Consider the following 22,070-nt stretch of genomic DNA (forward strand, 5'->3'; position numbering starts at 1 on the left):
CACTGGGGATAGTGCCATTTGAAACATTGTTAAAGGTGCACTGTGTAACTTCTGACGGTCTGCCATCTGCTTCATTTCATGTAGATGTTACTGAGTTTTCCAGGAATGTTCTACAGTCTGGCATTTCATTTAATTATGTCCATGGAGACAAGCAGCCACATCACCAGGCCAAGTTACAGGTCAGGTCTGTGGAGAAGTGGGCCTGCTCACAGTAAGAATGTGTGTTTTTGTGTTTTTGAGAAATAAAAACTCCTATAATTGACATATCTGTTTAATATCATACTGTGGTGTTTGTACACATCACCATGGAGACAAGCAGCTGTACCAGAAAAGTTACACAGTGCACCTTTAATGATGAACTTAGTTTGTCTTATATTGTAATGATATATGTATCTTTAATGTGAGTTCACCTGCCCAGAGACTGCAGATGGCAAGTAGACTAGTTAAATCTAGTACAAATAATCTTTTCTTTTGTAAGATGAATTAATTTCTACAAGGTCCTTGACAAATAAAGAATAAATAAATAACAAGAAAGAAAGAAAGAAAGAAAGACAGACAGAAAGACAGAAAAGTACTCTGTGTAAAAGCTGCTAACCCTGTAGTTTAAACCTTTACAAACATTTATTTATTTATTTCATGAGACAGGGACAGCGCACAATTTTGACATGAACCTTAACAGGAGAGATGTTTGTACCAGGTTGTAGCATCAGTGCTCATTTCCACCTGTCGTCCCTGGGCAGGTTCATGTGAAATGCATGGGATTCTTGGCTTATTTTAAACTCAGATTTCAGCCTTCTCTATTTAATCGTTTAAATAAGTGTTAAAATGCATTTACCTGTAGTCTGCAGATCAAGTTTAGCGGACAGAAACTTGGTCAAATTCATAGATGTGTCTTGGAGAATTGAAGGTTCCACAGGCTCAGCAATCACCACCTGAAATTCCACTATCACACTCCCCGGCCTGAAACAAAAACACTAAATGATTAGTTTTTATGAAAGAAAACTTCAAGATGGGAGTAGACATTGCACTTGTACGGGGTATTCACTGTAACGCAGCATATTTAGATCACCATGTGACCTTTGATTGTTTTGAAAATGCTGTATTCTCAAAAAATGTATTCCTGTATCTCACTCATGAAACTAGTGCACATCACATCAGGTTTGTGAAGATGCTGTGTACAATTTTGTATCATGTTTTTGTGGAGAATTGTGTGGGGGCATGGGTGACGTAGGCTTGTGGGCGGGGTCTTGTACAGGCTTGTACTGCTAACCAGAAGGGTTTGAATAGGGCCCAGGAGAGATCACTTGATTACTTAAAGATATGGGTGACATGTAAAGAAAAGGGAACATTATAACATGATAGAAATCAATTTTGCATAATAATCCCTCTTTGAAACATTTTATTATTAATAAATAATTCACCTGTATCTGATGATTTTCAGGCTGTCAAATCCATAAATGCGACTATAATATGTTTGAATCTGAAAACAAGATCGGATTAGTCATTCATATTCTGTATTTTTACTTTTGGTTTTAAAAAATAAATCAATAAAAAAGATTACCTCTTTGGTGACATTTTTGTGGCATTCCTCGTATTTGTCCGAGGAGGGAGTATCCAAACATTGAATGTAAAATTGCGAGTCGAGTACAAGAGATCCCCTGATATTTACTGTGAAGGAAAACAAAATATTCAGATAATGGTTTAGCTCTTAGTGCCCCTGACTCTGCACAGCAACATGGATTTGCACGATATCTGTGAGTTCACAAACTCATGAGAATCCATCTTGGCCCCGCCGGTGTGATAGGGCCCGCCAGGTGGTGGGCGACCAATCACAGAGCAGCACTGAGATGTGGGCGGAGCCAAAGGTGAATCAAAACAAACATGGCGGCACCAACAGATGTACTTCAGCCTATTTTAGCGTCAATACTAAAACAACACCAGAACAAAAGTTGGAGTTTGTCTTGTTTGGCTGTTGTGACGCTCTGACCAATCAGATTTAAGTTGTTGTCATGATGTTCCCTGTTTTCTAGTCACTTGCAGCAAGAGACGTTCCAGATCAATAATGTTCTACATCTACAAACTCACAGAGGCCAAAATTTAAAACTGGGACTAAGTCATGGGCCAAACTAAATATTTATCTGCATGTTTTCTCTTCTTTTGAGATATGTAATGTTAAACCTTTTCTTATTAAAATTCCTAACATAATAAAAAAAATATTCATAAAATAAATGTTTAATAATAATTTTGCTTAAACATTGAATCCAGAACTAGAAAAGCAGTCAGAGAGCGCAGACCTCCGCCAAGGACTACCCCCATTTTTTATATAAATTGCGATAAAATCAGTCTTCTGGATCAGATCCGGATCAGCCTTTGGAATATGAAAGAGGATCCCATTGTCCATCCCTGAGTCAAATTTCATGGGGTTTGGTCAATAATTAACTGAGAAACAAAATCTTTGGCCCCATTTACCACAATGTTAACTAAAATTTCAAAGTGATCCAGAATCCAGGATTTCTTCCGGATCACCCCCAAAATGAAATCACTTCTTCCTTTTCACATTTCCAACAAATCCTGAAAATTTCATCAAAATCGGTCCATAACTTTTTGAGTTATGTTGCTAACAAACAAACAAACAAACAGACAAACAAACAAACAAACAAACAGACAAACGCAGGCAAAAACATAACCTCCTTGGCGGAGGTAACAAGCAGAATATAAAATAGTAACATTTTAAATAAATAATGTCTCTATCATCTTATCTGTGTGCGGTGGGCAGCTCTCATACATATTTGATATGATCTCGTCGGTCAAATACAATTATATTGCGGGCCAAATTTGGCCCCCGGGCCTGAGTTTGACATGTCAGTTCTACATGTATATCTATAGAGAAATGTTCAACAGTTACCATGGAGACACAATGCACGCTTTAGCAAACACCACCAAATAAGTTTTAAAATGGAAAAAAACACTAAGTGGATTTAAACAGCACATTTTCAGGAGCCTGTGTTCAATACAACGATTCATGGTCCTTTTTAGGAGTTTGATTTTCAACTAAAAGGTGAGAGTGACATAGAGAAATTTGTGCAGTTTGAATGCTATAGATGTTGATCTATTTTTTATTTTAGTTCTAGAATCAGTCTGAGTGAAGTTCCTTCTGTTTTATTCATGACCATAACATTAGTTTTGTTGAGTGTGTCACTAATGCCTGGTTGTTGTTCTCCTTAAGTTTTCATCTTTCTTCCCTTGATAGTTGTGAATAAATTCTTCATGGAAGAATGTTTATCCTTTGTGGAGCTTGTTGGTTGAAGATTTGGTGATGGGGTAGATTTATGAAGCTGGTGGAAAATACGCGAGACATTTCCACAAATATTTTGCCATAGAAAAACATTAACCAGAAGTTCCTAACCTACATCGCGGCACTTCCGGCCGTTGTGAAAAAGGTCTATTACATTTTAATTTACCATGAAAATAAATATGGAACCTGATCATTTCAATTAGTGACTTGACCCGAGACCATGCTATATTGCAACAAAAATCTGCAGCTGAACAATATTCATCTTAGCTGCCCCCATCTGTATGAAATAATCCTGTCCTATAGAGTGTTGTGATGTTGTCTGAAAGCCTGCACTTGTTAGTACCTGTTTTACTGGAGGTGCAGATGTCCGGGGGGTTGTCACACTTGTTGGTTCCACAGCACTGAGGCTGAGAGAGGCAGGTCTCATCTCTCCATTTGTATCCCTCCATACAGCGACAGTTCTTTTTACCCGAGATCTGGTTAAACCAGTCACACTCTGACAGGTTTAAAACATTTACAAGAGAAAAAGAATCAGTATCCAGCAATATCCCAGACTGTGTAAAGAAGGCGACTAAGAGAGTGTGACGTCACCCAGTGTTCAGCTCCAGTCACATGAATTAAAAACACCAGGATCATGCAGAGGGAGTTAATACAAACATTTTAAGACTGAAATGAGAAGCATGAGAGCAGCAGGTACAGAGAGAGAGGCAACGTTTCTTCAAAACAAAGTGAATTGGTGAAATGGTTCAAAATTAACTAATTATCTCTGAATGTAAAAAAACCCCAACTAATTATATGATCTTTTGTGGCAAAAAATCATTTCCAACTAACCCTAAAATCTAAATTGATTCAAATGAAATAACTCGTGTCTCGTCCACCAAAATTTCTGGGCATAATGATGAGCTAAACTGGAAAGAGGAGCTGACTGGACTACAAAATCTAGACTTACATTATACTATAGTTGAATTTATCCCTGTCTGTCATATTGTAATATAGTCTGGGCTGCACTTTCCCAACTACTCTGAACAAGATATTATTAGTGCAACGTTTTGTTCGAAATGCAACTCACTCTATGCCACTCACATCGTCTGCTCATTTATTCATCAAACTGAACATTCTTAATTTCTATTACATTAATATTCATCAAATTTGTATTTTTATGTATAAAATTCTTTATAATTCAAACATTTCACATTTAATTTTAAAACCAATGCAGAGATTCTTAGATACAAAACTCATCAAAATCATAATTTTCATGTTCCAAAATGTGTTGGTTCGATACACAGGTTGTAACTTCTGGATCCAGTTTTGACTTCTGGTTAGTGATCAGAGGTGTTGTTTAAAAAGAGTTTGAGGAAATGTTTGATATTTCATGATAATGTTTGATAATCATTCAATTGTGGATGTTTCGTTGTGTTTTAATCCATGTTTGAATCAAATGCATTTAATGGTGTTTAAATGTCGTTTATATATATATATATATATATATATATATATATATATATATATATATATATATATATTTTTTTTTATGCACAGTGATAATGTTCAATTCTTAATGTATTCATAAGGTGGGGGCTTTAATATTATGCGCTTTTGTTTGTTTTTTTGCCTCTTCCAGCACCTACTTCTTTATCTAGTGTGTGTTTTTTTAATTGTTATGTTATATGTGCAAAATGAATAAATAAAAATAAAATAAAATAATTGGGGCTGATGTTGATGGAGCCACTGTCCTGTCGATTTGAGCTACGATTTGCACTACTGCACATGCACATGACCCCCGAGAGCTGTTGCAGTTTAAATCCTCGTCGATTCCCAAGGCAAAAGTGAAGCAACACGTCACATTTTAAAAGTGTATTGGTTTTATTGTTTGTTTGGACCAGTTAAACATTGATGATTGAAGAGTTTGGATTTAATATTTGATTTTATCGTTATAATTTTCATTAAATTAAATTTAATTTTGTTTCCATGTGTAGAAAACATTGTAACTTTGTTTAGAAAGGCCCTTTATGAATAAAATTTTACTATATTATAACAGGAAATTCACACTGTAACATGTGATATTAGTGTTAAATATTATATATTTAAAAATAAAGTGTTTCCAGTCAGTTCTTTCTCTTCTACAGTGGAAGTCTTATTTGATAGAAGATATTGGCCTGTGGAAATGAGCTCTCCAGATTCATCTAGTGAGTGAAAAATGGTGATTTTACAGTGGAAGCCTTATTCGATGGACAAATTGTCCTGTCGATATGTGCTCCCTTTAGTCGGAGCCTATTTGGGCAGAATATGACTGTCCAAATGAACTACATACACAGATTCCTATCATATCGAGTTGAAATTTGACATAACTAAGGTATAAAGTGTGATCATCGTGTGCAAACAGCATCAAACCTGCATCTCTAATCCAAAAAAAAAAATGTTGTAAAACTGGGGAGGTTGGGGTTTGGCTTTATTAGATCTATACAACTGTAAACGGAAAAATGTAAGGTCGCTTATTTCGACAGGCAGTCCATTTTGACAGAACACTGGAACCGCTGCCACGCTCACTTCCTGTTTGGGGGTTAACTATTTACAGATTAAGGCCGGACGATGTGGCTAAACATGTATCACAATGAAAAGTGAACATTTCAAATCTAAGGGGATATACAGTAGTTGATGCTTAACAGTGGTTTTAAAGTGCGTATGACGAGGTTTATGTTTTTCTAATTATTATGTGGTTTGGGGGTCAGTACCTGTGGTCAGTATTTAGAGTTTTACATGAGTTCAGAGGCGATTTGTGGGGAAAAGTTGAGAAGGTACAAGAGGTAGCAGCGAGTTGTAAACAGAATCCTTTTGCCTACGTAATCAACAAGCAATGTCCAACCAAAATGCGGAGACAATTTACAAGCAAGAAACACATTTTTTGTTAAGTTTATACTTAAAGGTGTTCGTCTAATCATAACTACTGTGCAATTTAGTTTAATTTAAGTTTTGCTAAATTATAAACATAACAAAAAGTAAAAGCTTGAAAAACAATGTATTGTATTTTTCGGACTATAAGTCACACTTTTTTTTCATAGTTTCCTGCGACTTATATGTAAAAATTTTCAGACTGACAGCCGCAAAAGGCTCTAGGCTTGTGTATCAGTTTTCTGCGCATTTCTCCTGCAGAAAAAGCCTCTGTCCTGCTGGAAGTAGTGAAATATGCAGCAGAAAACGGTAATCGAGCAGCAGAAACAAAGTTTGGACCGAGCGAGAAACTTGTGAGGGACTGACAGAAAGCGGGGATGGAGAACACAGCTTCACGGGAACCGAGCGAGTGCAGCATGCAACTTTCCTGGAAAGTGACAACTGAATCTGAGCAGAGTTGCTCAGTGAATTCAGAATTCAGTGGATTCAATGGATTTAGTGATTTGGAGTGAGATGGAGAGTTTGGTAAACTTATGTTCTGTTGTTTATGTTATAGTTTATCTGAACAACAGTCTGTTCTTCTTTATTCTATTGTTGTTACTAGAACTTGACTTTCAAGATGAAATGTCGGTTCCTGGTCTCTGATTGTATAAAATAAATTTCCCTCAAAAAGTACGACTTGTATGTTTTTTTTTCTTTTTCATTATGCATTTTTTGGCTGGTGCGACTTATACTCCGGAGCGACTCATAGTCTAAAAAACACAGTAAGTAAACTAACAGAACAAACAGGTTTGTTGCTGTGTATTTTTATATCATGTTTCTGTGTATTTATGGAGATTTATCGTGTGGGAGTTTGTGCGCGGAGCCTTTATAAATACTCATGCTGCTAACTACAAGGAAGATTCAAACAGGACCCGGGAGAGATTGCTAAATTACTCAAACATGCGTGGATGAAGTATCAGAAAAATCTGAGAATTGTACCCAGAACCGTCCTTCTGTAAAACCACTATCCTCCATGTTAAAGCCCCTATGACAGGTCGGACTACTTGTTTCACAAAAACATTCAGAGTTCAGATCATTATATTCAAGATTTTTAAAAGGCTTAACATTTTCCCCACAGTTTGACCATTTTATTAAGTTTTAAATTTTACTTCATGACATCAAAATTCCTCTAAAGTACACAGAGATTATAATTTGACAAATAAAAATACATGAAAACAGCTTTATTTTGTTAAAATCATGTTTAAAGTGTCAGAAAAATGTGTTTCTTATGTAAACTGTGCTGAACTTTTGGACAGAATTCTCTCAGTGTGATGCCATCATCTGGTATATTCCGATAGTAACCGGGATACTGTGGCATGTATACGCAGTATCCCGGTTACTGCTACATAAAGCTGAGTGCGCATGCATCCAAAAGATAAACAAACATGGCGGCGTCAAGTTCGAAGAAGAAGCTACTTCTGGAGCAATGAAGAAACTGAATTTTGTATTTTAGCTAGTGCTGTTATGCAATTAAAAAAATTGAGAGATTAATTAATTATGATCTGTAATTAATTAATCTAATTAATCTCTTTTTAATCTCACCTAAAAAATTGCTGAGAAAAGCCTTCAATTTGAGGTATTTTCATTTAAATTCATTATTACATTATTGTAATTGTAATATTACAGATGCAGTCACTTACATTCCACAGTATCATCATTATTGTTACTATTACTAATCTGCAGTGTTGGGAAGGTTACTTTTAAAATGTATTCCCCTACAGATTACAGATTACATACCCCAAAATGTAGTTTGTAATTTAATCCATTTAATTACTTAAAGTGAGTAATGTAATTTGAATACTTTGGATTACTTGATATTGTCATGCTTTTAAAACTACATGAATGTAACAACCACATCCTGCAAATGTTGTTCTTGTTTGTTCTCTTCAAATTGTCTGTTGAGCCCAAGTCTCCATGAATAAGAAACTGTTTGCTGTAAAGTAGCAAAGACGAGGAAATCTGAACATAATAACTTTTGTCTACTTAAAGACAATAAAAAGTCCAGTCTTTCCTTAACCATATTAAACATATTATTGATAGAGAAATGCTTTATATATGAGATCACTGGTTTTAGTCCTGGTTTAGTCCTGGTTTAGACCTGGTTTAGACCTGGTTTTAGTTCTGGTTTTAGTTCTGGTTTAGTCCTGGTTTAGTCCTGGTTTAGTCCTGGACTGGGTTAGTCCCGGTTTTAGTCTTGGTGTTAGTTCTGGTTTAGAGGTGCACAGGAGGAAGCGCGGTTGCAAGAAGTAACTACGGAAGAAAACTTGGTCCGTGCGTTCTCAGGTTAATGACGATGATGAAGGTGTGTGTTTGTGTTTGTGTGTGTTTGTGTGTGTTTGTGTGTGTGTGTGTGTGTGTGTGTGTGTGTGTGTGTGTGTGTGTGTGTGTGTGTGTGTGTGTGTGTGTGTGTGTGTGTGTGTGTGTGTGTGTGTGTGTGTGTGTGTGTGTGTGTTTGTGTGTGTGTGTGTGTGTGTTGTGTGTGTGTGTGTGTGTGTGTGTGTGTGTGTGTGTGTGTGTGTTGTGTGTGTGTGTGTGTGTGTGTGTGTGTGTGTGTGTGTGTGTGTGTGTTGTGTTGTGTGTTTGTGTGTGTGTGTGTGTGTGTGTGTGTGTGTGTGTGTGTGTGTGTGTGTGTGTGTGTGTGTGTGTGTGTGTGTGTGTGTGTGTGTGTGTGTGTGTGTGTGTGTGTGTGTGTGTGTGTGTGTGTGTTTGTGTGTGTGTGTGTGTGTGTGTGTGTGTGTGTGTGTGTGTGTGTGTGTGTGTGTGTGTGTGTGTGTTTGTGTGTGTGTGTGTATAGGACAGTAGTGCAGACATCATGAGTCTATGCAGGTTGTTTTCACCAGTAACATTTAAGTTGGAGGTGATTTTATATTTGTTATTTTCTTTTATATTTCTCGTCGGGAGAAGAATTTCCAAGACACGAATGTGTTTTTCCCTGTGCACTGCTGCTCTGTTCTACTGGCTCTTCCACCTCGTCCATTGTGCGACTGCGTGTGTTCTGTGTGGGTTTCCGGCAATGAGTGGAATTACCGAAATAAAAAAAAATTATAAATGTGTTTTTTTGTGTGTCTGTTGTTGTCCCAACAACACATAAAATTTTATAATAAAGCAACTCGCATTCAGAAACAGTAAAGTTAGAGATTAAAAATGAGATTAACGTGATTAAAAAACATAACGCGCTAAATATGACTGTAATTAATTAATCGCAATTAACATGATAATTTGACACCCCTAATTTTAGTCATCAAAGACTTAAATATTCTTAATATTTCTCCCCGATAATGGTAAATTCCTGCTGCATTATCAGATGCACAAATAGAAGCACGGAAGAAGGAAAATGTCTTTTTCATATTCTGAGTGAAAAGAACCACTAACGGTGAATTAAATGACATTCAAACATTCGCAGAGCAAACGTAGAAGATCCTAACAAACCGTGGACTCCAACAAGTTCAACAACACATCGAGACTCTTGGAGGTTTTCATCTTTTCTGCTGTGAATGGCCCAGGAGTTTCCACCAAGTCATTGTGGATATCACCAAAGTGAATATTTGTCCAGGTAGTTGGTGATTCTGACCAGAAATTTGGTTTGGTCCACCTTTTGTCGGGGTTGAAAAGGGTGATTTGTCGTCCATCGATGCTTATGACCAATTTCTGGTCAAATGGTCTTGGGTCCTCTGCCGTTAGAGTGGATAAATAACCGGGATCAATACCCTTTACGTGCTTTCTCGCTCTGTCCATCATGTTGAATTAGTGTTTATTGCCGCCGACCAAAATAATTCCCAGCATGCAACGCACGCTTTTGTCAACAATGAAACTTGCCTATAGCCACTCGCATTGATAGTGGAACTGGTGTGTGGACAGGTGTTTGTGCCGGTCGCATAAAGGGGTCTACCAAAAAACACAAAGTCGGTTGGAAGGATGCTCGACTCAATCTGAAGTTCTCCCTCCATTCGCTGTCAGTGAACATCATGAGGACAACTTTCTCCCACCACTCCCGGCTCTGTACCTTCATCCACAGGTCCCTGGTCCGGGTTGGAGGCAAAGACAGACCCAGGATATTTAAAGGTATCGATGTACCAAGAATCCACAGCCTCTCCTGTCTTCTGTAGCTCATAATGACGTGGATGAGCCATAAATTGATTATAAAATGCAGATTTTAAAAAGCCACAGTGGTCTCATAGTTTCTTTGTATTTTCAACGGTTTACAAAGTATATAATTTTCGTGCATGTGCATTTGTAAGATTATGTCAAGAAACAGGGATACTCCATTTGATCATGTATATACATGTGAGGAGCTATAGACCACACCCTCACTCATCAGGTGTACACCTTCATGTTTTCACTTATATTCATTTGATTTCATGTTAATTTTCCCTGTTTCACTCCTTTTTTCCTTTCCTTTGAGGTGATTGGTGGAGGCACTGATTTGGAGGCGTGTCCTTATCAGTGCAGGCCAGGTGCACCCCATTACCCTGATTTGGACTGTGCCAAGTGCTGCTGGGGGAGGGGAGGTTTAACTGCAGAAATAGTTTTAACTATCTATTTAATACATGAAATAATATTTTAAAACTGATAATCCTGATGTAACAAAGTGCAATATTAGTTTATGAAATGTAAATAGTTGTAAATAGTATAATCATAATAGTATAATCATAATAGTATAATCATTTAGTAATAGTATAATCATTTAGTAATTTTAGTAATTTTTAAAAGTTCACATTTACCTGTCTGGGGCTTAGTGGGTTAGGTCAAGCTACATAAGGGGAATTTTTTGTCACGGTGTTGTTGACTGTTGTCTGTCATGGGGACATGCTGTCAGATCTGCTCATGGGGTGGAAATTTAAAAAAGGTGAAGAACTTATTTTCTTTTCTTCGTTTTTGTTGACCCCTCGGGTGCTACGGCTTTCCTGGGCTAGTAAGAGGGAAGAGTTACATCCGTAATCTTACAACGCGAATATAAGTATCCCGGTTTCTCAGTGTACATGTAAACGCAGTATCCCGAATACTGACATAACCGGGATATGGCTAATAACCAGGATACTGATGTGCATGTATACACACTCAGTAACCTGGTTTCTAATAACTGGGATACTGCCATAACCGGGGTACTGTGTATATATGCACCAAGAAGAAACCGGGATACTCAAAAAAAACCCGATCATAACCGGGATACTGATGTGCATGTACACACACTCAATGTGGGATTCTCTAAAACAGAACTCTCTTGTAGTTTTAAATATACTTTTAAACTTTTCCTCACAAACTGCTTCTTGATTTGTGTACAACTATCATTTATATTTACCACAGTTATTATCCCACCAAATAAAGTCAAACTGAGAGAATCGTCACACCTGTCACACGCACTTAAACATCCTTGTACCTGTAGTATGATTCAGAGAGTTGAGGGTGAAACTGTCAAAGAAATAATCTTGGTGCAGAAGATTCTCAGAGACGTTGTTGAAGGCTTTTTCGTCAATGACCAGAGTCATGTAGTGCATCTGAGTGGAGTTTGTATGTAACAACGAATCTGAAAAATTAAAAGACATGTTCAAGGTCTTTATTATGAAAAATGGACCTGTAATGTTGTTACCCCTCATAAACTCACCTGGACTTGTGTTTCATTTCATTAACTCTTTATTATTAGTCTGTCTACATCTCCAAAGAACAGAGCATTTTGAGGCTCTGTTCCACTTTGTGATGTCATGAAGTGGTAGTTTTCAAGTTAACAGCTATTGGCAATTCCAAGTCTGAAATTATCCAAATATTTCAAGTGAAGGTGTGTGGAATTAAAAAAAAAGAAAAAAAAGTGGAGCATTTCCTGTACATGACATCACAAGGTGGAACAGAGTGTTTTCTGTTTGAGAGAAGAACTCCGTCTAAATGTACAAGTCCAGGTCTGTTTGTGATGAAGAAACTACATTAGAACATAAATCAGAATATTGTGTCATATGGACCTTTTAATACAAGTTTAAACCAGTATTTTATATTTTATATGAAGCACCACTGCAGAAAATAAAGGCTGCAAAGACACACTATGGAACTTGTCTCCATGGAGATGTTATTGCTCTCCTTGGAATGTTCCTCTATATAATATTATCTCCAAGACAAAAAAAGGTAAGACAGATAAGCTTAATGCCATACTGTGTAATATTTCATGAAAAGCAATAACATATCCATGACAACAAGCAGATGGCAGAGACTTTAAACATGTCACCAGCAACCAGGATGATCCTGTTTGAACAAGGACTAAATGGATTAAACACAAACTATATAATAAAACACAATTAGGACTACGTGGACTACACCAGGCCTAAACCAGGTCTAGACCAGGACTAGACCAGGACTAGACCAGGACTAGACCAGGACTAGACCAGGACTAAACCAAGTCATCTGGCATGTGCTTGTTTCCATGGAGATATTATTTCTTTGCTGAATGTTCCACGTCCAGTTTATATGTATCTCCAAATTTCAAGTCAGATCTGTGGAGAGGAGACTGCACTCACAGTAACAATTATATTGTGTCAACACAACAACAGTTTTTGTGACTGGCACCTCCTGTGGCCCCTGATTTTCCCAGTGTCTCTGACCAGGCTCGGTCCTGCTGAGCTTCTGAGATCTGATGTGATCAGGACCTGATCACATCAGATCCTAAAATCTGATCCTAAAATTCAGTCGATTAGAGCTGACCTGCAACAGATCCAACCAGGCATTGTCTGTAATACAAGTCCTTTGGTTTTATCAAACACACTTGATAGTTTTGCCCTGGTTGATGCTACGACTCTTAACAAAATTATTTTACAATTAAAACCAGCCACCTGTTTTTTAGATCCTATTCCTACATCGCTTTTTAAATCAGTTTTTAATTTTTTTAGCCCAAGAAGTTCTTAACATTGTAAATTTTTCGCTGCAGACAGGGGTTTTTCCTACAGCACTTAAAACTGCCATGGTCAAACCTCTGCTTAAAAAGGATAACTTGGACTCCTCCCTGCTCAGTAATTACAGACCTGTGTCAAATCTGCCGTTTTTAAGCAAAATTTTAGAAAAAATTGTTTTTAACCAGGTTAGTGATTTTATGATTTCTAACAATATTTTTGAAATTTATCAATCTGGTTTTAGAGTTCAGCATAGCACAGAGACTGCATCATTAAAGATTCTTAATGATATAAGATCCAACTTAGACAAGAAAAACCTGTCAGTCCTGGTGCTGTTGGATCTCACGGCAGCATTTGACACTGTAGACCACTGTATTTTATTAGATAGATTACACTATACACTCGGCCTCTCTGGGTCTGTTTTTAACTGGTTCAAATCATTTTTAACAAACAGGGATTTTATGTTAGTCTTGGGGAGCACTCCTCCGCAAAATGTAAAATGGAGTATGGTGTTCCCCAAGGCTCAATTTTAGGTCCAACCCTTTTTAACCTTTACATGCTGCCACTAGGACAGGTCATCAGGAGACACGGTGTTAACTTTCATAGCTACGCTGATGATACCAGCTCTACATAGCCGTGTCTCCTGGTGACCTGAGCCCGATCGATGCCCTTTTTAACTGCATTTTAGATATTAAGTCTTGGATGGCAGCAAACTTCCTCCAGCTCAACCAGGGCAAAACTGAGGTTTTAATTATTGGTCCTGAAGCTCAGAGAGAGAGGCTCAAAGCTAAGCTCCAAACCTACTCACTGAACCCCTGTGAGAGGGTGAAATGTTTAGGAGTTATTCTTGACAGTGAGCTTAGCTTTGAGCCACACATCAGGTCCATCACTAAATCTGGTTTTTATCATCTAAAAAATATTGCCAGAGTCAGACCTTTTCTTTCTCAAGCCAGTGCAGAGACTTTAATACATGCTTTTATTACAAATCGCGTTGATTACTGTAATGCTCTCCTTTCTGGTCTTCCAAAGAAATCTACAGCTCCATTGCAGCTCCTCCAAAACTCTGCAGCCCGACTGCTGACGAGGACCAGGAAGAGAGAGCACATCACCCCAGTACTGAAGTCTCTGCACTGGCTCCTGTGAGCTTCAGGATAGATTTTAAAGTTCTTTTATTGGTTATAAAGCTCTTAATGGTCTTAGTCCTATTTATTTATCTGATCTGCTTTTATCATATGAGCCTCTCGGACTCTCAGGTCCTCAGGTAGTCTCCTTTTAGCTGTCCCAAGAGTTCAAACTAAAACTCACGGTGAGGCATCTTTTAGCTTTTACGGCCCCCGTCTGTGGAACAGTCGACCTGAGGATCTGAGGTCCGCTGCGAGTGTTCATATTTTTAAAAGTAAACTTAAAACATATCTTTTTAATTTAGCTTTTAACTGAAACTTTTACCTGTTTTAACTTAAATTATCATTATTATTGTTATTATTATGGTAGTTTTAAATTAAATTATCATTACTATTTTATTTTGTCTCCATCTGGTCTTAGCTATACACTTTTAATTTTTACTATAACTTTTAAGAGCTTTATGTTTATTAGTTTTTATGTTTCTGTTTAAATTGTGGTATGGGGGGGGGGGGGGGGGGGGGGGGGGGGTGTTAATTAATGTATTAAAAATGTTTCTGTTGCATGTGAAGCACTTTGTGCTACATTTCAAATGTATGAAAAGTGCTATACAAATAAAGTTTGATTGATTGATTGATTGATTGACAAACTGGTATGGCCATAAAATGCCTTATTTTTTATATGAAAACATTACATGATAAAAACATGTTTTGTTTTTTTTCTTACATTTATGTGACTAAACCACAGAAGAAGTTTCAAATTGATATCTACATTTTTCCTATTCATCTGCAGTGTCTGGCCTTAAAGCTATACTGTGGAAAATTTCAGGCAAACCAATAACATCTCCATGGAGACAAACAGTTAGCAGACCCTTCATCAGAAAAGTTACGTAGTGCATCTTTAACACAAAACAATATCCTCATTCTTTATCCAGCCCATGCAGCAGACGGACACCTTACCTACTCCATGAACCTGTGAAAAAAACAAAGTGATTTTAGTTTAAAAATGTGAAATATTAAAATAAAGTTAAATTATGTTTTGTTTTAAGGCACTGACCTGTGTCAGGCAGAGTCCCAGAACACAAAAGAAAAGGAGCACCCACATCCTGTTCAGAGAGATACAGAGATTAAAAATCCTGTTACGCAAAATGGACCCTTTGAGATTTAAGTCATGTTAGAATATTGTTCCCTCCTCACAAACAGACCTGGAGTTGTGTTTTGTTTCATTCACACATGTTTGAGTAACTCTTTATTAGTCCATCTACATCTCAAAGCTCAAAATGCTCTGTTCCACCTCGGGATGTCATATAGTGGTAGTATTCAAGTTCAGTTTTCAAGTTGTTTTTTTTGAAGGTCAGTGGCGAGAGGTCTGTAGAGGAGTTGTGTTTTGTTTTTATTTTGCCCTGGAATTGTCAATCTCTACTGAACTAAAGGTAAAAGGAGCTGTTAATGTCAATTTAAGTCCTACTCGCACAGGATAAGTACAACCTGGGGACGTCTGGTCATTTACAAATTACCGCCACACCTCTGTGTTACTTGCAGCGCATTCACATGGGATAAGCGAAGTCCATACTGACACTGATACCGAGATTGAAAGAGAAAAGAACGTGAAAAGAAAAGAAAGAAATAGAAAAGGCACAATTACAACAACAAACACTGAGATGCAGATTGGCACAGGACTAATGTTATCACCGGACGTCTGTGTTTGGCCAAATATAGAAGGTCATGTGCAGCAGAATATTTACAAATTACAGGCATGGCACTTTTGCACGGGATTAAGATCTCAGGCATCATCCGCAATTGTCACAAATCACAGAAAGTCCACAGGTAACACTAATCCCGTGTGAATAGTGCTTTAGGCTTGTGGATCAATAAAGTTTGTCTAAGTTTAAGTGAACAGCTCCTTTTACCTTTAGTTCAGTAGAGACAATTCCAGAGCAAAACAAAACACAACTCCTCTATGGACAGACCTTCAAAAACTATGAAACCACGAGACCATATCACACCCGTTCTGCAAAAGCTCCACTGGTTCCCCATCCAACACCGTATCAACTTCAAGATCCTCCTGGTCACCGACAGACCTCTCCACAACCAGACCCCACCATAACCAGACCTCTCCACAACCAGACCCCACCATAACCAGACCTCTCCACAACCAGACCCCACCATAACCAGACCTCTCCACAACCAGACCCCACCATAACCAGACCTCTCCACAACCAGACCCCACCATAACCAGACCTCTCCACAACCAGACCCCACCATAACCAGACCTCTCCACAACCAGACCCCACCACAACCAGACCTCTCCACAACCAGACCCCTCCACAACCAGACTCTCCACAACCAGACCCCACCATAACCAGACCTCTCCACAACCAGACCCCACATAACCAGACCCTCTCACAACCAGACCCCACCATAACCAGACCTCTCCACAACCAGACCCCACCATAACCAGACCTCTCCACAACCAGACCCCACCATAACCAGACCTCTCCACAACCAGACCCACCATAACCAGACCTCTCCACAACCAGACCCCACCATAACCAGACCTCTCCACAACCAGACCCCACCACAACCAGACCTCTCCACAACCAGACCTCTCCATAACCAGACCTCTCCATAACCAGACCCCACCATAACCAGACCTCTCCACAACCAGACCCCACCATAACCAGACCCCACCATAACCAGACCCCACCATAACCAGACCTCTCCATAACCAGACCTCTCCATAACCAGACCCCTCGATAACCAGACCCCTCCGATAACCAGACCTCTCCACAACCAGACCCCACCATAACCAGACCTCTCCACAACCAGACCCCACCATAACCAGACCTCTCCACAACCAGACCCCACCATAACCAGACCTCTCCACAACCAGACCCCACCATAACCAGACCTCTCCACAACCAGACCCCACCATAACCAGACCTCTCCACAACCAGACCCCACCACAACCAGACCCTCTCCATAACCAGACCTCTCCATAACCAGACCCCACCATAACCAGACCTCTCCACAACCAGACCCCACCATAACCAGACCCCACCATAACCAGACCCCACCATAACCAGACCTCTCCATAACCAGACCTCTCCATAACCAGACCCCTCGATAACCAGACCCCTCGATAACCAGACCTCTCCACAACCAGACCCCACCATAACCAGACCTCTCCACAACCAGACCCCTCCGTAACCAGACCTCTCCACAACCAGACCCCACCATAACCAGACCTCTCCACAACCAGACCCCACCATAACCAGACCTCTCCACAACCAGACCCCACCATAACCAGACCTCTCACAACCAGACCCCACCACAACCAGACCTCTCCACAACCAGACCTCTCCATAACCAGACCTCTCCACAACCAGACCCACCATAACCAGACCTCTCCACAACCAGACCCCACCACAACCAGACCTCTCCACAACCAGACCTCTCCATAACCAGACCTCTCCATAACCAGACCCCACCATAACCAGACCTCTCCACAACCAGACCCCACCATAACCAGACCCCACCATAACCAGACCCCACCATAACCAGACCTCTCCATAACCAGACCTCTCCATAACCAGACCCCTCGATAACCAGACCCCTCGATAACCAGACCTCTCCACAACCAGACCCCACCATAACCAGACCTCTCCACAACCAGACCCCACCATAACCAGACCTCTCCACAACCAGACCCCACCATAACCAGACCTCTCCACAACCAGACCCCACCATAACCAGACCTCTCCACAACCAGACCCACCATAACCAGACCTCTCCACAACCAGACCCACCACAACCAGACCTCTCCACAACCAGACCTACCAGACCTCCATAACCAGACCCCACCATAACCAGACCTCTCCACAACCAGACCCCACCATAACCAGACCCCACCATAACCAGACCCCACCATAACCAGACCTCTCCATAACCAGACCTCTCCATAACCAGACCCCTCGATAACCAGACCCCTCGATAACCAGACCTCTCCACAACCAGACCCCACCATAACCAGACCTCTCCACAACCAGACCTCTCCACAACCAGACCCCACCATAACCAGACCTCTCCACAACCAGACCCCACCATAACCAGACCTCTCCACAACCAGACCCCACCATAACCAGACCCCACCATAACCAGACCCCACCATAACCAGACCTCTCCATAACCAGACCTCTCCATAACCAGACCCCCGATAACCAGACCCCTCGATAACCAGACCTCTCCACAACCAGACCCCACCATAACCAGACCTCTCCACAACCAGACCCCACCATAACCAGACCTCTCCATAACCAGACCTCTCCACAACCAGACCCCACCATAACCAGACCCCACCATAACCAGACCCCACCATAACCAGACCTCTCCATAACCAGACCCCTCGATAACCAGACCCCTCGATAACCAGACCTCTCCACAACCAGACCCCACCATAACCAGACCTCTCCACAACCAGACCCCACCATAACCAGACCTCTCCATAACCAGACCTCTCCATAACCAGACCCCTCGATAACCAGACCCCTCGATAACCAGACCTCTCCATAACCAGACCCCACCATAACCAGACCCCACCATAACCAGACCCCACCATAACCAGACCTCTCCATAACCAGACCCCACCATAACCAGACCCCACCATAACCAGACCTCTCCATAACCAGACCCCACCATAACCAGACCTCTCCATAACCAGACCCCTCCACACTTCACAGACCTCGTCCAGACCCACCATCTCTCCCGCCGCCTCCAATCGGCCGACTCTAACTCCTCACTCCCGCAGTCAACTCAAAGCACGGGACCTTGGGGGACCGAGCCTTTACCACAGCCAGAAACTCAGACTTATTGAACTCCTTTAAAAAACTGCTCAAAACACACGTTTATCTCCCACACATGAGCGCTCCTCATCACTCTTTTGTCTGTCCTGTCCTTGTTTCAGTGAAAAGCGCTTTAAAAAACTCCAGGTATGTTTGTGATGAGGAAACATTATAACATCAAACATCAGATCAGAAAACAGCGTAATGTGCCATATACCCTTTAAGTTCTGACAGCAGAATTGTAGTAAAATTACTTTTGGTCAATGTAAACTTGGTCGTGCATTAAACTGAAGCTAATACAATCAGATTTATTTTAAAAAGCTTCACATTTTTGAATTAGCTATAATTAATTGAATTTGCTCTAATTACCTTAACATTATCATCATTTTTGCTTGGTCGATTGGAGACAGGACGTATTAAAATATGACAGAACGCACTGACAGTCAAAGGTTTGGACACATCTTCTTCAGTGTTTTTTCTTTATGCTGCTACTAATATTTTCTACATTTTACACACAGAAAACCTCAATATGAAACATATATATATATATATATATATATATATATATATATATATATATATATATATATATATATATATATGGAATTATGTAGAAAATAAATAAATAGAACCCTTGGCCTTCTCTCACCAAGCTTCTTGACAACGTCTCCTGAAATGGTTTTCACTTTACAGCTGTGCAAGTAGGATTCAAAGCAAAGGAAAAGGCTATTTATTTATTTAATTTAAAAAAATGTTTTGTCAAGTTTTCAGTTGTTTTGAGTTTGAGTGTGTTCAGTGAGTCTACAACAGATGTGGACAATCACACTTCTGCCATATCTCAGAAACTAATGATGATAGAGACAGAAAACTGGTACCAAATGATCCGCAATGTTCATGTTTATATTAATATAAAAACTTTAGGACTAAATTACTTATTTTTGATGTTATTAAAGAACTGATTTTTCTGCTCAGATTTAGGGCTTCTGCAGACACTATACTTCAGAGGCTTGGTGGACCCAGCAGACATCAAGAGAATTTTATGAAACTTCTCATGGAGGTTTACTTGATTAATTTTCAAAAATGTTTCAAAAGTTTGGGCAAATGATTCTCCCCAGCTCTGGGGACACATATGGCACATAAGCTCATTTGGAATTACAAAATAAACAGATTTTATAATTTAACCTGATGCATGGACTAAAGCTGCATTGCTTTTATTTTAGGTGTTTTTTAAAATGCCATTTTGTGTAAGGCAGCCTCACTTTTTCTTTGCTTAGTCAAACATAAACTCTTCCCAGTCTGAGCAGCTCATCTAAACAATGTTATTTACTGCTTTTTATAAAGAAATACAATTAATATTCTGCAGAATTGAGTTAAACATTTTGGCCTCCACAATATTTTCTGTTTATCATGTGGCCCCATGGGAAAAAGAATTCTCACCCCTGGTCTAAATCATTGTGGAGAAGAAACACAAATGAAAAAGTGAGTCCAAACTTTTGACAGGTTGAGTATACACACCCAAACCCAGAGACCTACTATCATTGCAAACAATATTAACTAAACGAGACATGAACTCTCAAATGTAAATAAAATTATTATTGCAGATCTCTTACCTGCTCCGTTTTCCCTTTTTTACAGCTTCACTGGACACAAACCCTTGCTGTGTTCAACATTAGACTAAACACACCTCAAACCAAATGACGTGAGACTAGATTACACCAGACACACTTCACTGTTAGATGCAAAAGAGACGCTGTTTTCCCACTAATAATTTGACAGTCAAAACTACAAATCCATGACGCCATTTCAGTGTTTATGGTCAGAAGAACAAAGGGTGCTCTTGGCGAGGACCATTTTTATGGTTTAGCAAGTTTGAATAATAAGGAAGTTGCTATTTTGTGGCGTGCAAAACATGCAAAAGTGGACAATTTTAAAATGACTTCTGGTAAGACATGATATAGAGCTATCAGAAGCTCCAAGGGATTTCTGAATTACAAGTATTGTCCCGAATAACTCAAATTTGATGAAATAAATGCCTATTCTAATATATAAATCTATCATTTTGATGCCTGCACTCATAGTGTGATCAGACGTCCTTATTTACCCGGGACAGTCAGAGTTTTGTGCTCCGTGTCCACTGTCCCAGCTTATTTATCCAAAATAGATCTGTGCAAAAATATCAAAATATCGTATCGTTTTATGTACTCATGCAGTATTGCTAAGGTGGGCTGTTGTATCAGTATATTGCTAAGAGTATTTTTTGGTATATTTTACTCAATTATTTTGTTACAGCTACAGTTTTGTTGCTTGTTTTGAGGAAGGAAACTTGTTTATGCGACACATTTGACATTTTCTCAGTTTTGATGATTAAATTGTTTGTGTTTCGTAAGATACTTTGCACAAGAAGTGATTTAACAAAGACTTTTAGAATCACAGCCACGATTTAGAATTTATTTTTTTATTGAACAATTTGATATATATATTGTATCAAATTGAAACCTCACTGTATCGAGATATGTATCGTATCGGTAACTTATTAATGATACCCAGATAATCCAAAACCAGTGATTTGTCCCAGTTTTATAAAAGCAGTGGCCCACTTGTCCCTATTTTTGAGCAATCTGATCCCTGGCAACAGCAAACAGAGGCATAAACTGTCATTTGTTTAGGTAAAATACAGAAAAGCTGCTTAAAAATGACAAAAACACAAAGAAAATGAGACTCACATTAGTGCAAAGTGCAAAACTATCTTCCTTAATTACACTTGTTTCACAATTTTATTATTACCAACCACCACAAACCAGGAATGTCCCAATATTTTATTTTAAAAATCTGGTCACTCTGTGCACTCATAAATAACGGTTTGTTTTATATTTTATCTAACTGTACCTCCTCTAAATCTTGCCATGGGTCTAATGTCTACTATTTCCTGGGACTGCTAAACTAAAATAAGTAGCTCTCTGGAATTGTTGTTTTGTAAAGGTCGTTCACCGGAGGAAAAAGGCTGGAGAGTCAAATT

General features: G+C 39.3%; 1 protein-coding gene across 1 annotated transcript in view; it reads right to left on the minus strand.

The window, feature by feature from the left end:
- Positions 1-20,734, minus strand: part of adgrf3a (adhesion G protein-coupled receptor F3a) — a 36,752-nt gene extending 16,018 nt beyond the window's left edge. The window contains exons 1-8 of the mRNA XM_020917296.2: positions 20,665-20,734; positions 15,271-15,319; positions 15,174-15,186; positions 11,604-11,750; positions 3,639-3,791; positions 1,562-1,668; positions 1,422-1,480; positions 836-960 (exon numbers count right to left, since the gene is read on the minus strand). Coding sequence (XP_020772955.2) covers positions 836-960; positions 1,422-1,480; positions 1,562-1,668; positions 3,639-3,791; positions 11,604-11,750; positions 15,174-15,186; positions 15,271-15,318 — 652 coding nt within the window. The 5' untranslated portion in view covers position 15,319; positions 20,665-20,734. The remainder of the gene's footprint in view (positions 1-835; positions 961-1,421; positions 1,481-1,561; positions 1,669-3,638; positions 3,792-11,603; positions 11,751-15,173; positions 15,187-15,270; positions 15,320-20,664) is intronic.
- Between the last annotated feature and the right edge of the window lie 1,336 nt (positions 20,735-22,070).

This window comes from Boleophthalmus pectinirostris, unplaced genomic scaffold (genome assembly GCF_026225935.1).
Source record: "Boleophthalmus pectinirostris isolate CB_2022bp ecotype Guang Dong unplaced genomic scaffold, ASM2622593v1 HiC_scaffold_10, whole genome shotgun sequence".
Taxonomy (NCBI): domain Eukaryota; kingdom Metazoa; phylum Chordata; class Actinopteri; order Gobiiformes; family Gobiidae; genus Boleophthalmus; species Boleophthalmus pectinirostris.